The following is a 15,592-nucleotide window of genomic DNA, read 5'->3' on the forward strand; positions in this document are numbered from 1 at the left end:
GTTTGAAATGTTATAAATGCTCGGCCCCAATGGCAAGAGCTGAGCATTTCCAGAAAATACCTCGGTCTCAAGAGTTGACAACATGGCAGTCGAAAGCAGGCAAATTCAAGCAGCCGCAATTATATTCTTGTTGGGTAAGTCGCAATTATGTTAGCCGTTCGGGTTTTGACGATTAAAATGAATTTCGCGATTTTCGCAGCTCTGCGGCATTGTTGCGGGTTGCCCTACGGCTCGGCTGGCAATGATATTGACATTGATGGCAACTACCAGGGCACGGGGGGAGGCGGCGCCAACGGAAGACCCGTTGACTATCACACGGTTGTGGGCCACTTTAAAGACTTCTTTATGTATCTGCCAGTTATGATGACAACAATTAAGGAAACCATGTCCGGATTTCCCAAATTTGCCGAAGGCATGCGCATATTAACCTCCGGCAAGGGCCGTGTCGACGGCGAGGACTGCAAGTGCAATCAGAACAGCCTCGGAATGGGGTCCAGCAGTGAGGTGCTCGAAAACAGCAGCCGCTTCGGTTGACCCAGTCAGCATTTGCAAGTGTATATAGTTTGTGTAGATACTAATGACTACCTAGTGCCAAGTAAAATAAATGATACATCTTAACTTTAACTTAGTTATATTTAGGTTAAGTAAACATATCTAACTTTATATAATATACAAAAGTTTAATAAATTATATCTTTTATTCTTAACTTCTCACTTGCAAGTTGCATCTCTCAATTTCTCAAAGGCAGACTGACAAAGGGGAATACAAAAGTGAAAGAGAGAGAGAGAGAGAGAGAGAGAGAGAGCGTGAAAGAGAGGGTAGGAATTTTACAAAGGTGTGAAATTTGTGTTCGATTCCAATTTTCCACATTTGAGGGATTTTGAACTAAAATCGCATAAGAAACATAAGAAACAATTTGACAATCAGTGAGTCAATCAATTTAGTCAATCAATCAATCAGTTAGTCAATCTGTAAGTCAATTAGCCAGTCAGTCAATCGATCGATATCAATATGTAAGTTAAATATTTAATTAGTTAGTCAATCGGTTAGTCAGTTAGTCATTCCGTAAATCAATCAGTTAGTCAATCGATCAATCAATCAATCAATGAGTCAATCAATTAATTCGATCAATCAATCAATCAATCTGTCCGTCAAAACAAACAGTTATTCGTAGCGCAAAATAAATGGATTTACATGTCATTTAAATTTGTTTGTCAAGTTCTTTGACTAATTACGAATCGTGAATATTGCACATTTCTGGGTAATAAACTGTAATTGAGGCATATTAAGCCATAACTTTGGCTATTAGACAATAGCGTAGTGTAAACTTGACCCACAGGAGTCGCACTGTCCTTGAACGTATATAACCACACGCTTGTTGGCCAATCTTCTATGGCCCATTAGGCAATAGGCCAACATGAGTGGACTTGAACTATATTTGTGTTTTCTTAAGTAGTCAATAGTTGCGACGTTTCATTAGCCAGACCATGTGGCGAGTATAGAAATCATATATGGCAGCTAATCAAAGCTGACAATCTGCATGGGACCGAGGGAGTAGGAAGTAGTCGCAGCTGGTACTCCTGTGTGTGTGTGTGTGTGTGTGTCCCGCCATATTTACACTTGTCATTATTGTTAATTGTGTTTGTTGTGGGTCAAGCATACAAGAACCATATTTACACATGCATGTGCAGCGTTTGGGTTCATAGAAATTGTGGTTTTAGTAACGCTCGGGTCTCTGGGTCTAACGGTACGTTGTGAAATCGGCAACTGTACCCTGCTGGAACCAGTATGCGAAAGCGCAAAAAGCCAGCTACTACTTACTAGAGCAGCTAACGGTAAGTGTCTGGCTTAAATGGCTACGGGAATCGAGCTGCTTGTGGCTGCTGCCCTGTGCCTGGCCTGTCCACCGATTAACGATACCCTGCCGCCGGATCTGATACAACTGAATGAGGATGGGAGCCTGGTCACTGAGTTGCCCATGGATGTGGAGGCGGCGAGTGTGGGACTGGACGAGGATGCGCCCATAGAAACGCTGGAGGTGATACGCAACAAAAAGGAGAAGCTGCGCAATATGAGGGAGTGGATAAATGGGAAGCATCTGCGCATTGCCACGCTGGAGGATTATCCGTTGAGCTACACCGAAATGCTCGACAGTGGCACTCGGGTCGGTCGCGGCGTTTCATTCCAGATCATTGGCTTCCTCCAGGAGAAGTTCAATTTCACCTATGACGTGGTTGTGCCGCAGGACAACATAATTGGTTCCACAGCAGACTTGGATCGCAGTCTAATTGAAATGGTCAACAATAGCGTAAGTGCAAAGCTCCCTTTCAACCCTATGCCCATGATCCACGATCCTTCCATGACAGCTAGTGGATCTGGCTGCCGCCTTCATACCCTCGCTGTCGGAGCAGCGCACCTTTGTCTTCTATTCCACGACCACGCTGGATGAGGGCGAATGGATTATGGTTATGCAACGGCCGCGGGAGTCTGCCGGCGGCTCTGGTTTGCTGGCTCCTTTCGAATTTTGGGTTTGGATACTCATCTTCGTGTCACTGCTGGCGGTTGGACCCATTATCTATATGCTGATTATCATACGCAATCGCCTGACGGGCGATGCAGTGCAGCAGCCCTATTCCCTGGGCCATTGCGCCTGGTTCGTCTACGGTGCACTCATGAAGCAGGGCAGCACCCTCTCCCCCATTGCAGGTGAGCTAGCAATTAACCCTAATGCAGCGATAAGCATCGGCCATTCGGGCTGCATTTCAGCCATGTGCAGTCGATTCGCTTTACTGGACATGCAATCGTCGAGTTTGTCGTTTCAATTAAAACGAATCTATATATACTATGTACTATTATATTTAATCGCAGATTCGACACGCCTGCTTTTTGCGACCTGGTGGATATTTATTACAATTTTAACCTCGTTTTATACGGCCAATTTGACTGCATTTCTGACCCTCTCAAAGTTCACACTGCCCTTTAACACGGTGAACGATATACTCACAAAGAACAAACACTTTGTCTCCATGCGAGGGGGCGGCGTTGAGTACGCGATTCGAACGGTAAGTTTTTATAATGGCTATATATATGTACATATATAGGGAGGATTTTCACCCAAGTATAGATGAAATTAACTAATTAATTATTTGATCAATTAATTCCTATTTTTAACATTAATATTTTACTAGTATATCACCCATGGCCATAATTCAAATGCCTTAACATAAATTCTATTTATCTATATAAATGTATATGTGAATATGCACTTACCCACAAATTCCATGACATCTATTAGTAGGAGAGGGCTAGACTTCTATATAAGCCCATCACTGAAAATAATAAGAGAACTTATTAGAGCAGGAGTAAAAACGAATAAAAATAGAGAAAGAGGGAGATAGGGAAAGATGTAGAGAGAGGGAAACAGAGTTGAAGAGAGAGAGAAAAAGAGAGCGAAAAAGAGAGAGAGCAAGAGGGAGTGAGAGGGGACATGAGAGATAGATATAGAGAGAGAGCGAGAGAAAAAGAGAGAGAGAGAGAAATTTCTCTCTCAATTGAGTTGGAGATTGAGACAGTGAGTACAAAAGAGATAGAGACAAAGATAGAGAGAGAGAGAGATGGAGAGAGAGAGAGAGATGGAGAGTGATAGAGAGAGAGACTTAATAAGAGTAAAAGTATAAGCAGATATAAGAGATAGTTGATTAGATTGGCAGCAACACTTCTTAAGGTAACACTTCACTTACTATTCACGCCCGAAAACCTGCGAGCCTTACTTGAATTCATGAGAATCGCATAGAGGGGCTATGCTTAATTATATGTTTTTCAATAATTAGCAGCGCAGCGAGACACGTTATCATAAAAGTTAAGTCAACTTGATCTCTTCATTTCTAATATAGAGCTTTCATGAATCATGAAACTTGAACTTTCGCCTAGCAGTTAGTCATTTTTGAAAGCGTGGATATTGAATATTTAATTTGGTCTCTTTTTTTATTTAAAATAATAAACAAATTTCTTTAGTTGTTTAATTTCAAAACATCTCTTGAAATCACCTATATGATTGATTTATAATTCTTTTGCTCTTTTTTATTCATAAAGACCAACGAATCGCTGTTCATGCTCAATCGCATGATTCAGAACAATTATGCTGTATTCACGGATGCCTCCAATGATACTTACAATCTGCAGAACTACGTGGAGCGCAATGGTTATGTGTTCGTGCGAGATCGGCCAGCAATCAATATAATGCTGTATAGGGATTATTTGTATCGCAAGTCAGTCAGCTTTCACGATGAGAAGATTCACTGTCCGTTTGCCATGGCCAAGGAGCCATTTCTGACCAAGAAGCGAACTTTTGCCTATCCCATCGGTTCGAATCTCAGCGAACTCTTCGATCCCGAGTAGGTCTATTCATTTGTTCACATATAATCATTATAATATTTAAATATATTATTTGTAGACTCCTCAATCTGGTAGAGTCTGGCATTATTAAGCATCTGTCAGCCAGGGAACTGCCGAGCGCCGAAATTTGCCCACAGGATCTGGGCAGCACCGAGCGCCAGCTGAGAAACGGTGACCTCATGATGACCTATTACATAATGCTGACCGGCTTTGCCACCTCAATGGCCGTGTTCACCACAGAGCTGCTGTTCCGCTACATCAACGGCCGGCACGAGGCCAACAAATGGGCGAGACACGGCATCGGACGCACACCCAATGGCCAGTCGGTGAAGCCATCGCGTTGGCTGCGCGGCCTGCGGCGCTTGCACAGCGGCGACAAACAGCTGCTGGGCACCTCCACACATGCCCAAAACGTGACCCCACCGCCACCATATCAGAGCATCTTCAATCATGGCGGCGAGCATCTGAATGGTGGCCAGCAGCGCTGGCGTCAGGCCGGCAAGGAGCACGGCCTGATTCTGGGCGGGAATCACAACGTTGCCGGAGTGCGACGCCTGATAAATGGCCGCGACTACATGGTCTTTCGCAATCCGAACGGCACCAGCCAATTGGTCCCAGTTAGATCCCCGTCGGCAGCATTGTTTCAGTACACATATACGGAGTAGTCCAGTTGGAATTTTATAACATTTTTGCATTCTTTTGCTTGAGTGCGAAATTGAGGGATCGACGCCCCGTTAAGATAGAAGACAAAATATTTCTTAAGCTAAAAACACCATTAAAAGCACCTGAGCACAGATAGACGTAGACAATGTTTTGGTATAGTCCTCTAGATAAAATGGTCCTCTTGAAAACGCGCGAGCTGGGCTTAAAAAGTAAGCGACAGTTCATGATATCAGAGAATTACCCGAAACGTTTTGAGTAAAGCTCGTGGATTTAAAGAGTTATTTGGAACCTTGATGTTTTTCAACTTGCCGACTTAAAAGTAGAGGTTTTTGGTTTAAAATAATAATTAAATTACAAAAAAGATTTCACATATAAAAACTTTCCTATAATATATATATAGATTTCATATAAGGAAAAGATAGCTTGAGATTTAGATGAACATCAAAAAAGGAAATACATGATAGGTTCGGATATGCAACAGTTCGTGACAAAAGTTGAAGGGTATAAAAATAAAATTGATTCGAATTTTAAATCTATATGATTTATCTATATAGGCTCCATACAAAGAGAAGATATATGGATATATAGATGCTGCTCAAGAATATAAATAGTTGATGGGTTCGGAAATATCTCATGAAAGGTCTTACACAACTCTTGATAAAAGCAGGGTATAAAAAGATATACGAATTAAATGAATTCGAGTTTTATAACTAACAGAAAACTAGTAAATAAGACATCAAAGTTTCTTTGACTTTATTAATTAGCAACTATTCATGAATTTATATATTTTTAGCTCAATCACAATAAATTTCTAGCTGTTTTGTGAGCAACTATTTATCCTGTTTAATCAACTCAATCAAGAGTTGCATGGGCATTGAAGGTATAGGAGTTGGAGTGCAAGTCCAAGCTGTTGTGCGAGGAGCACGAGCTGATGGAGGGCGCACGCGTTGAGCCGGCCGAGGAGCTGGAGCTATTTGATCCGCTGGAGGAGCTAACCCAGGCATGACCACTGCGTCGACGTCGCTGCCGCACCAGGCCCAGCACTGAGCCCGCAACAGGTGTGCTGGATGTGGCTGCCTGGCGCTGAGAGCGCTGCGAATCCAACGTGACTAAAGCTGTGCCAGGCCGTGATCCAGTTTCAGCGTGACTATTCTGATGGTTCTGTGGTGCCGTTGCTGGCCGTGCACCAGACTCCGAATCGCTGGACAACGAGCTGTGCGCATCCTCCGGATCAGCTGCCAGTTCACTCTCAGCTTGGATGGGCTGTCCGTCCAGCAGCTGTAACGTGGCCACGCTGCGTCTGAGCACATCGCGATAGAGTGGCAAACGGCAGACGGGATTACCAGACAAATCCAGCTCCCGGAGCTGCGGGCACAGGCCCAGAAACGTGAGCAGACCCAGTTCGCTGATGCGATTGTTGCGCGCCTGCAGCATCTGCAGCTGGCCCAGCTCCGTCAATGGACCCACGCGCTGGATCATGTTGCCATCAGCTATGAGCACTCTCAGGGCTGGCAGGCCGCTGGTGCCATCGAAGCTGTTCAGTCCGCAATTGCTGATATTCAAATGGTTGAGCTGCGTCAGGCCGTAGCCGAGATCGCGCAGAGAGCTCAGCACACTGCCGCTGAGATCCAATTGCTGCAGACGTGGCAGGAATAGCGAAAGTCTCGACAGGCTGACCGAGTAGGAAATAACACGCAGACGCACCGATTCCACATGCTCCAGATCCGTGCGCTGCGTCACCCGACGCTACAAACATGGACATGGTCAGAGAGAGAGAGAGATTCATTTATGCCGCTTGTTAACATCCTTACCAGGAGCTCATCCAGCGTTGGCTCCGGCACCTGTGGCGGCAGCACCACTGGCAGCAGGTGCACAAAGGCTGGAAAGTGTTCGGTCTCCTCCAGAATGGGCACATCCCGATCGTAAGAGTTTCTGCGTCCCATTTGGCGACGATTTTGCCGTTCCACTTGCAGTTGCAGTTGTTGTTGCTGTTGCTGCTGTTGTTGTAGGCGCACCTCGGCCGGAGGCGGACGTAGCTGTGCCAGCGCGGCAGGTCCGGGCAGCGGAGCCAGCAGCAGCGGCATCTCTGGCTGCAGCGAGTGCTCCGGCGAGGATTCTACGTACTCGGCGGGCGCTTCAAGCAGCGGCATTTTATTCTAGTCCAATGCGTAGTTTTCGTGTGAACTTTGCCCGCGTATCCGTTTATTGACAAAACAATCCACTCCAGTTGCCCGGGGCAACGCATCACTGCCAGGGTTGCCAAAGTGTTTCGAAGGGGGGTTTTTCTTTTGATTAGCTGGTACGTATTTTTGTGGACTTTGGAAGTTGACGACAGCCCTGTTTGCAGGGTTCCATTAATGCTTTTAATATATGTTAACAAATTTATATTTAAGACTTTTTTGCCTTTTTTATTTTTAGCGATTTCTTTAAGAAGTTTTTCGTCAAGACACTTCAAAGGGTATATTCTCCCGATTTACTTATTTATTCTTGGTCAATGTATCTTTCATTATTTATTTTGAATTCTACAGAGTCGAAAAATACAGTTTTCATTATACATGAAAAAAGTGAAAAAGTTGTATCTTTTGCTTAGAAAAAACCTGTAGTTTATTCTGGCAGGAAGGTTCTCTAATTTGAGCTTCCTTTTGAAATCCATCGTCATCAAAGCTTTCACACGCATAGAAGGCATTCATGATTTTCAGATCTTTTTTCTCTAAAAAATTTGGCAATGCCCTAACATTCCGTAAGTTTTACTTTGCCCTCTCATGATTGCTGCTCGCTGACGTCAAGCTGTGACGTCACGGTCGTGACGTATGCCCAATGTCGTTAGCTTGCCGCTGCTTGCACTTAACGCAAGAGCGCATTAAGGGCCAGAGCCAAGAGAGACAGAGATGGGCAGATGGGGTGCGACAGAGGGGGAGGAAGAGATATAGAGTGAGCTCCGCGCGACAGTTCAAGTGGCAAACGCCTTTTGGCATTTCAGAGACCGTTAGCTGAAGCCTTCGCGAACGATTCGCGAGTTGTTTTTGCTTTGCGTGTCTGCTGCAGCCAGACGACGCCTCTGCACGCTTTACGATAATGAAATTTGCCTGACGCCTTTAAATGGCAGCGCTGAAAAAAGCTTTTGCCGGCTTTTGTGCCAGCCTCGTTGTTGTTTTGGTTCGAAAGCTTTTGCGATTGACGTCATCAACACGATGTACAGGCTGAAAGCTGCGCAGTAGCTCGAACCAAGCTGAGACGTTTCCACGCATTTATCGATTAAGTAGAGCGCACGCGGGTGAGTAAGGGTGTATGCATGAGAGAGCGAGAGAGGGAGAGAAAGAGAGATGGCGAGCGATAGTTGTGTGGGTGTGCTAAATGTCGCAAAAAACACGACAGCTGCTTAGTTTTAACAAATCGCGGCGTTGGGTTGGGCTTACAACTGCCTCAGATGGGACAATATATACATATATATATTGACAGTTAGATGATATTTATGCAACAATTGCCTGTAAATTGGGGCATATTAGCTAAGCCAATGCTAGTAACGGGAAATCTTTTTAAATATTCTTAATAACCTGCCCTTTGTTTCATGTTTCTCTCAGTGTAGCCATACGAAAAGCAGCTGACAAAGTTTTGGGGCAAGGTGTTGCTAAAAACAAAAATCCCCCACCTTTGCTTGCACTGGCGGCTGTCTAAAAATAGAATTTGTCAATAATGCCAGCACACAAGCCATGTGTGTGTGGGTGTGTGTGTGTGGGCGTTAATGCTCGACGCACAGCGGCTGACGTCATTGTGCAGAGCTTTTGCTGCTGCTGCGCTCGTTACTACGTTTCAGCAGGAAGCAGGACACAAACAACAAGCAACCACCACCGAATGCGACCCAGGCCAGGCCAGCACCAGGGCATTTCAGCTTAGGCCATTTTGCATTGCCGTCTCGGCCAGGCCAAGTCAGTCGCTTAGCAGCCGCCAACGCGAGCAAAACACACGGTTCCCAAGTCTCCACCGGGCGACCTTCATCGAGAAATCACAAAATTTTTAAGTGCTCTAAGTGAATTGCCATTTGTCTATGACAAAGGGCTAAAACCAATCTAATTAAGCCCAAAAATCAAGCCGTGGCTAACGTAATCAACAAAAGAAATAATAAAGAAATTCCCGAAGGCTGCTGAGCGTGAGTGTGTGTGTGTGTGTGCGGGTGTAGCTGCAGCAAGCGCGTGCAACGTTTTTAGCTGCTGCTGTCCATAATTATTTGGGTCAAAGCGAAAAGCTGCAGCCAAAAACTTGACTGCACAAAAGTTCAAACATCCTGCCAGGACTAATCCACCTGTTATGAGGGCACGCAGCAGCTTATGCGACAAGGCAGCCGTTGCAGCAACAATAACCACAACAACAACAGCCTAGACTAATTGGATTGACAGAATTTAAGAAAATGGAGGCCACTCAGCCCAAGGTGCATCGTCAGCATCAGCGACAGCGGCGCACGGAGGCGCGCCAGCGGCGATTGGAACGTGAGGCAGCCGCAGCGGCCGCAACGCCGCCCAATCTGGAGCTGGAGGCAACCACGTCCGTGGTGGAAACGCTGGAGAGCTGTGCGGCGGCGCTCAATGATGCAGCATCATCGACGACAACAACAACAACAGCGGGAACAGCAACAACAGCGGCGGGTCGCATCAGTGCGCAGAGCTCGGCGGATAGCATTGAAATGGTCGGCTCACCCAGTCAGACCTCACAGCAGACGGTGGTATTGGTCAATGGACATGCCCCGCCCACGCAGGACACGCAAGAGGAGAGTGTTTCCCTGGGCGCTGATGAGCCGCTGGGCACAGCTGTCGCTGCTGCTGCTGCTGCTGAGACCACGCACCTGGAATCCCCCACGCAGCCAACAAAGCAAAGCGACGGCAGCCGCAACTCGTCCGGTGATGCAATGAGTCTGCGGGAGACACTCCGGCAGCTGCCGGCTACGCACGGACATCGCTCGCGGCGCACACACTCGCCACAGTCGCCGGCGCTGCGCTCTCTGGAAGTCGACTCGTCCTTCCATCGCGGCATATTGGGCTACATAGATCGCGAGCTGAAGCAGTGTTCGCCGACGCCTTCGGCGCTGAGCATGGGTGCGGGCAGCAGCGGGGCCGGCGGAGGGGGAGGCAGCGCTAGCGGCGGTGCTTCGCGCAAGCAGCAATCGCTGTCCGATCCTCAGGCCAGTCCCGCTCAACGCTCGCTGCGCTCGAGGAACAGCTTTGACAAGAGTCCACGCCGCAAGCGTAGCAAGTCGGAGTCACGCAGGAGGCGCGAGCGGAAGCTGATAGCTGCCGGCGAGATGGAGGTGCGCCAGGCTAATGAAACGCTGATGCGCTACCTGAAGCAGTGCTCCGATATGCATGATGCCTCGCTGTCGGGCGAACTGGAAATTGATCAGAGCCTGGAGGAGCGTCGGGTGCACCGCAAGACGAAATCGCAGCGCGACAAGCGGGGCCAGCTCATCAGTAAGTCACACAGCAGTAACTCCCATGTCCCAGTCCCAATCCCCGTCCCCGTCCCAGTCTCAGATTGACCAAATTGTATTCCATTGAGAAAAAGCTTTCAACAGCCAACAAATACGATTCTGCGCAGTTGTATGCCTCACTCCTGCTACATCTGACTGACTCTCTCTATCTCTCTCTTTCTATCTCTCTCTCTCTTTCTCTTGCTTTCACCTGCAGGCAAACTTTACTCAGCTGGTGGTCTATCCTCGATACTGAAGGAGCTGGCGGATGACATTGCGCCCGGCGAGGGCGAGGAGATCTACAATCCATTCACTCCGGTCGTCTCGCCCACGGACGATACGCCCGCGCATATCGACAAAATGTTTCTGCAGACGTCATCGGGCTATCGACCAGTGGAGCAGAGCTACTATAAGCGTTCCTTTGTCGGTGCGTCGCGCAGCACAGCTGGCACCAGCGGCAGCTGCAGGGGCATCGATGGCATCTCGGCCGCAGAGTTGGGCGGCGCCGGACGTCTCTTTCGCTCCAACGGCGACACAGCCAGCGGCCGTGGCAGCTATGCTGATTCGCGCTGTCTGCTCGATGCCGACCTGAATCGGTGGGTTAACTCAGACACCGGCGTGGGCGTCGAATCCTCGAGTCTATTGCGTGCACATAATCCAGCGGTTGCGGTCTATTTTTAGTTTCCCTTCCATTCCATTCAATTTGCCAATTTGTGCTCGGTTTCTTTCCCCCTCAATGAAAGTTTGATTTCTATTCGATTCCTGCTTATCTTGTCTTGGCCTGTTTATTTTAGTGCCAACAATGGGATCTCAGTAGGGCTTAACTAGTAAGCTGTTTTGTGTGGGCTAAAATTGCGCAAGAATCCCAGAGCTCAGGTTATGGTCAGGGGCTTGGATGCTATTAGGAAAAGCAACCACATAGAAGAGAATAAAGTGAATGGGATATGCCGTACTTCCAAGTACGATTCATATTAGATTATTCCTAAATCAGATATTGAATTCCTAAAATAGATAACAGACTCTTGATTCGAGCAATAAATCTAAATGAAAGCAAACTGAACTGCTCAAAAGGTAATGATATTTTCGGTGAAACCCGGCTCGAATCCCAGGCTAGTGTATGGGTGTAGTATTGATTTAGTCGGTGCTATGTAAAAAAGCTTGAATTGAAACAGCTTCTTAATCAGCCGGGGCAGGATTTAGGTAGAGTTAACCTAATTCTTATTATACCAGATATGCACTGAATTAGTTAAACTCGGATTTATTTATGTAGGTTTAATTTTATAGGTTGCTAATTATGCGTATTATTTTTTATCCAATGTTCACTTTCAATTCTTATTAGCCATTTTTATTTATGCTATTTTAATAGGCAATTTTTAATGTCTTCACTTTTTGCAAATTTGTAGAAATGGCATCTCAAGCAACATTCAACTTGCCTGTGTTATTCAACGAATTTGGCTGCTCGTTTCAAACATATGCCATGGGCTGCTAGCTGGTCTAGCCTTGGCCCATCTGCTCTTCGTGCTGAGCAGCCATCCCACGGATTGGGCAAAGGTCATCAATAGCATAAGTCTTGCGGGCGAGACGACGGCAGCAACAACAGCATCAGCCAGCACAGCCACAACAACCCAAATGCCAAACTTGGGCATAGAACTGAGCAACTCGGCGAAGGGAGCGGACTCTGGAGCGGGCACAACAACAACAACGACGACGACGACGACGCCGACGGCGACAACGGCGACAAATGGAGAAACTCTGGCACTGATTAGCGATTATGCTGGATTTGCGGATATATATCTGAATACCTTTTACTGCTTGGCAATTATTTGTCTGGTTTCGGTATTCGATCGGTAAGTGAAAGTGTGATTTATATCTTTGGCATCTTAACAGTGGGCACAATTAGTTTGTTTACGAGTCCTTCGCTAAATATAGAAAGTGAAAGTCAAACTCATTTGCTTGAAGTACTCGGTGCGGTGTGCGTGCTAACAAAGTGTTTCTGTTTGGGTGCCCCAAGAACACATTGACCTCAAAGCAAACCGACTGCCCAAGGTGGAAACCCTTAAAGCGACCCGCACATTTCATTGAAAAACAACTCACACATACACACAAACAAACAGACGTGTTGTCAAGAACATATGAATAGTAGGCAGCCACTAAACTCTGGGCAACACAATGCCCAAGTGTGGCGTGCAGCGTGTGGCGCGTGGGCGTGCATCGTGTGCGTCAATATTGCCACTTGGCGGCGCTGAAAAGTATGCTATACTTAATTTTGAATTGCAAATTTCAAGAGCTGCTCGGCTTTGTTTGGCTTCGTGGCTGTTGCCGGTTGTCAGTTATTGTTGCAATTTCATCATCTACAGAAAACATATATTTTTTAATGCCCTTAAACTTTGCTCTTTTTGTATGCCGCCTGCTGCCCACACACAGCCTGAGCTGACTGCGCTGCTCGCCTTGCTGCACTCTTGACCTTTAAAGCCAGCGACCGTTGCTGTTGGTGTGTGTCTGTAGGTGAATTTTCGGGTCGTTTTGGCAGACCAACTAGCTTTGGAAGTGTCTGCTGTTCAGTTCTCGGTTTACTGTTTTTGGCCATTGCCATGGGACACTCCACTTTCTCACTTTCACACTTTCCTATGCTCGAGCGGCAGCGGTGAAAGTGCAAAAAGTCAGTCTGACATTTCGCCTCGTTATCCTGTGCTGCTCTGTGATTTATGTGATGCTGCCGCTTTTTTATTCGTTTCCTTCTAAATGTCATTGGTGTATAGCTTCGTTTGTACGTGGGCATCACGAGAAACTTTTGACCTTTGACATCTTTGTGTAATCTACATGTGTGAATATATACGGCAAGGAAATAATACTGTTTGCCATTTGACTTAAGATATTAATTTAATTAGTATAAATGTCAGAATACTTGGACAAATGCCAGCTGAAGTGTGAGCAATAAAATAAATGTGTGGGTAAAGTTCCAGATTTCGAATAATTTGAGGGTTATTAGATATACGATAATACATATGAACATGTACATATATCAGATTATTTTATGTATTTGAACTAATAATTCTTTATGTTTTTCTTTTCATTCCTAGCATGGACATTTGTCGCTGGAGCTTCTCAAATGCCAGCGAGCTAATATCTTTTCGCTGGCTTATCATCACAATGCTCTATATTGCAACAATAATCCTAACCATATGCTCCGATTCCATCGACGAGAAGCTCTATCTGATCAATAATAATGCAAATATAACGCTAACACAACAGGAGTTGGTAAGCCACAAAATCCCCTCCAGATGTCCTTACACTAATCTGTATTGATCCTTAATAGCTAAGCAACAGTGTGCAGAGTGTTTGGAGTAGTCTCTCGGTGACGCGCAGCATTGCTGCGATATCGGGTTGGATTATGATCGGACTGACGCCCCAGGAGGATATGCTGTATGAGCATCTGGTTGATCTAACCAAATATCAATTGACAAATAATTGAATTTAAGTACGAAACCAAAATAATTAAACTATTGTATATATAAATATATATACAGTATGTGTAGTGGAAATCTTTAACTAACTAGTTGCTGTTGTTTAGTAATTGGCTTTTTATATTGTTTGTAATCGAATATCGACTATTTAAAATCAATAATGCATAGAAATTGTATACCTAAAAAAAAAAACAAAAAGAAAAGAACTTAAGCTTTAAAATAATGTGAATATAAAACATCTGCAATTGCAATTGCAATTGCAATTGCGATTGCGATGATGCCCTTCACTGGCCGCTAGAACAAAAGTTTAGTTTGTTAAGAATACTCAAGTTGGTAGAAACGATAGACACCACAAAAACTTAACTTATATTAAATACATCAGTGTATATAAAGAGCTAGATATATATGTGCTTATGCATACTTATACAGATTATATAGATATGTGTATACATACATTTTAATATTTTAAGTAAACATATCGACTTTAGTGAAGATATTTAATACATATACTTATATATAAACGTTGTCATCGTTGTGGCAGTTTAACAAAAGGCTTCTTAGTTGTAAATTCAATTACTACAGTAGGTATCGGTTAAATGCAACAGAAAGCAATAAAAACTAGCAGATGGTTGAGCGTGTTTTTGTATTTGTATAGTTCTCGTTATAATTTGCAAATGGGAAACATAGTATAATATAAATTTGAACTGTTTACTATATTTCACATTATAATACAAATCAAAAGCTATATGCCTTTTGTTAACACTTTCCGAAACTGTAAATTAATAGTTTTCACGTTAATATCTCAAAAGAATGTACATATTTTCCTATAAGTTAACTGCTATATATTCTTCATAAATGTACTTAGTTCCGATATTAGCGATATCCACTGTAGTAAATCAGATTTGACAAATGCAAAGAAATTTGTAAAGCGTTAATTACATACATAATACTTATGTATATAGTATAGGTATACATATATACATATACATATATATATATATATGCGACTATTTCGAGTTATACATTAAAACGAATTGTATAAAAAGCGTTTAAATTATTTAATCATTATATAAAATATTGAATTACGTTTAACAACAAATACTTCTCTGTTGATATTCGGTTGTTCAATTTTATCAAAAGCAACAAAGTTTGCGCTCTTTTTTTGTTGTTGTGCAATACAAAAATTGAATATAATGTGAAACAATTATTATATACCTAAACATATGAATATAGAGAAAGGAAATGATATTGGACAAACGAGCTAATAAAACAAGCAGAGCAAACGACAACCCAGGCAAAAAAAAAAATATATATATATTGTAAAATTGTATATAAAATATAAATGCAAATAAAAAAAAATTGTAAAAACAGCAACAAATGGCAAATGTTGATATTTTTGCAGAGGGACAATTTTTGTTGGTAAATGCAAAACAAAGCCTGCAAGCGATTTATAGAGTTCTAGTCAGGTAATGTTAGAAATTCATATCGAATATCGTGAGCTCGGAAGAACAGAATTCCAAGGAGATATTTTCAAATATGGAGGTGCCTATGAGATGGCTTGGTCTTTAAGAGACCAGAGAGTTGATTTATAGAGTTCTAGAGGTAAAGTTAG

At 44.2% G+C, this 15,592-nt stretch overlaps 4 protein-coding genes across 4 annotated transcripts; 3 read left to right on the top strand and 1 right to left on the bottom strand.

Annotated features, from left to right (window-relative positions):
* LOC135432955 (uncharacterized) lies at positions 1-706 on the top strand. The gene is made up of 2 exons (XM_064688855.1): positions 1-134; positions 200-706. Exons 1-2 carry the CDS (start codon positions 83-85, stop codon positions 532-534), a joined length of 387 nt encoding a protein of 128 aa, XP_064544925.1. The 5' UTR covers positions 1-82; the 3' UTR covers positions 535-706.
* Positions 707-1,741: 1,035 nt separating this feature from the next.
* On the top strand, positions 1,742-5,443 carry Ir76b (Ionotropic receptor 76b). The gene is made up of 5 exons (XM_064688805.1): positions 1,742-2,308; positions 2,367-2,706; positions 2,869-3,062; positions 4,093-4,394; positions 4,454-5,443. The coding sequence occupies exons 1-5, from the start codon at positions 1,853-1,855 to the stop codon at positions 5,058-5,060; spliced, it is 1,899 nt and encodes a 632-aa protein (XP_064544875.1). The 5' UTR covers positions 1,742-1,852; the 3' UTR covers positions 5,061-5,443.
* Positions 5,444-5,787: 344 nt separating this feature from the next.
* Positions 5,788-7,607, bottom strand: LOC135433020 (uncharacterized). The gene is made up of 2 exons (XM_064688940.1): positions 6,870-7,607; positions 5,788-6,804 (listed from the first exon to the last, which is right to left on the bottom strand). Exons 1-2 carry the CDS (start codon positions 7,206-7,208, stop codon positions 5,911-5,913), a joined length of 1,233 nt encoding a protein of 410 aa, XP_064545010.1. The 5' UTR covers positions 7,209-7,607; the 3' UTR covers positions 5,788-5,910.
* Positions 7,608-8,982: 1,375 nt separating this feature from the next.
* LOC135432911 (uncharacterized) lies at positions 8,983-15,348 on the top strand. The gene is made up of 5 exons (XM_064688804.1): positions 8,983-10,517; positions 10,734-11,112; positions 11,920-12,363; positions 13,597-13,774; positions 13,833-15,348. The coding sequence occupies exons 1-5, from the start codon at positions 9,464-9,466 to the stop codon at positions 13,986-13,988; spliced, it is 2,211 nt and encodes a 736-aa protein (XP_064544874.1). The 5' UTR covers positions 8,983-9,463; the 3' UTR covers positions 13,989-15,348.
* The last annotated feature ends 244 nt before the right edge of the window (positions 15,349-15,592 follow it).

Source organism: Drosophila montana, unplaced genomic scaffold (genome assembly GCF_035044405.1).
Source record: "Drosophila montana isolate Dmon_TW-CO22-7 unplaced genomic scaffold, ASM3504440v1 contig_3216_1, whole genome shotgun sequence".
Taxonomy (NCBI): Eukaryota; Metazoa; Arthropoda; class Insecta; order Diptera; family Drosophilidae; genus Drosophila; species Drosophila montana.

Bases quoted from the DNA above. Each gene is read 5' to 3' on its own strand.
- LOC135432911 (XM_064688804.1), top strand. From the start codon at position 9,464: ATGGAGGCCACTCAGCCCAAGGTGCATCGTCAGCATCAGCGACAGCGG. The intron at 10,518-10,733 runs GTAAGTCACACA...TTTCACCTGCAG, and splicing joins CAAGCGGGGCCAGCTCATCA to GCAAACTTTACTCAGCTGGT. The intron at 12,364-13,596 runs GTAAGTGAAAGT...TTTCATTCCTAG, and splicing joins CTGGTTTCGGTATTCGATCG to CATGGACATTTGTCGCTGGA.
- Ir76b (XM_064688805.1), top strand. From the start codon at position 1,853: ATGGCTACGGGAATCGAGCTGCTTGTGGCTGCTGCCCTGTGCCTGGCC. The intron at 2,707-2,868 runs GTGAGCTAGCAA...ATTTAATCGCAG, and splicing joins CACCCTCTCCCCCATTGCAG to ATTCGACACGCCTGCTTTTT. The intron at 4,395-4,453 runs GTAGGTCTATTC...TATTATTTGTAG, and splicing joins AGCGAACTCTTCGATCCCGA to ACTCCTCAATCTGGTAGAGT.
- LOC135433020 (XM_064688940.1), bottom strand. From the start codon at position 7,208: ATGCCGCTGCTTGAAGCGCCCGCCGAGTACGTAGAATCCTCGCCGGAG. The intron at 6,805-6,869 runs GTAAGGATGTTA...CCATGTTTGTAG, and splicing joins CAACGCTGGATGAGCTCCTG to CGTCGGGTGACGCAGCGCAC.
- LOC135432955 (XM_064688855.1), top strand. From the start codon at position 83: ATGGCAGTCGAAAGCAGGCAAATTCAAGCAGCCGCAATTATATTCTTG. The intron at 135-199 runs GTAAGTCGCAAT...CGATTTTCGCAG, and splicing joins CGCAATTATATTCTTGTTGG to CTCTGCGGCATTGTTGCGGG.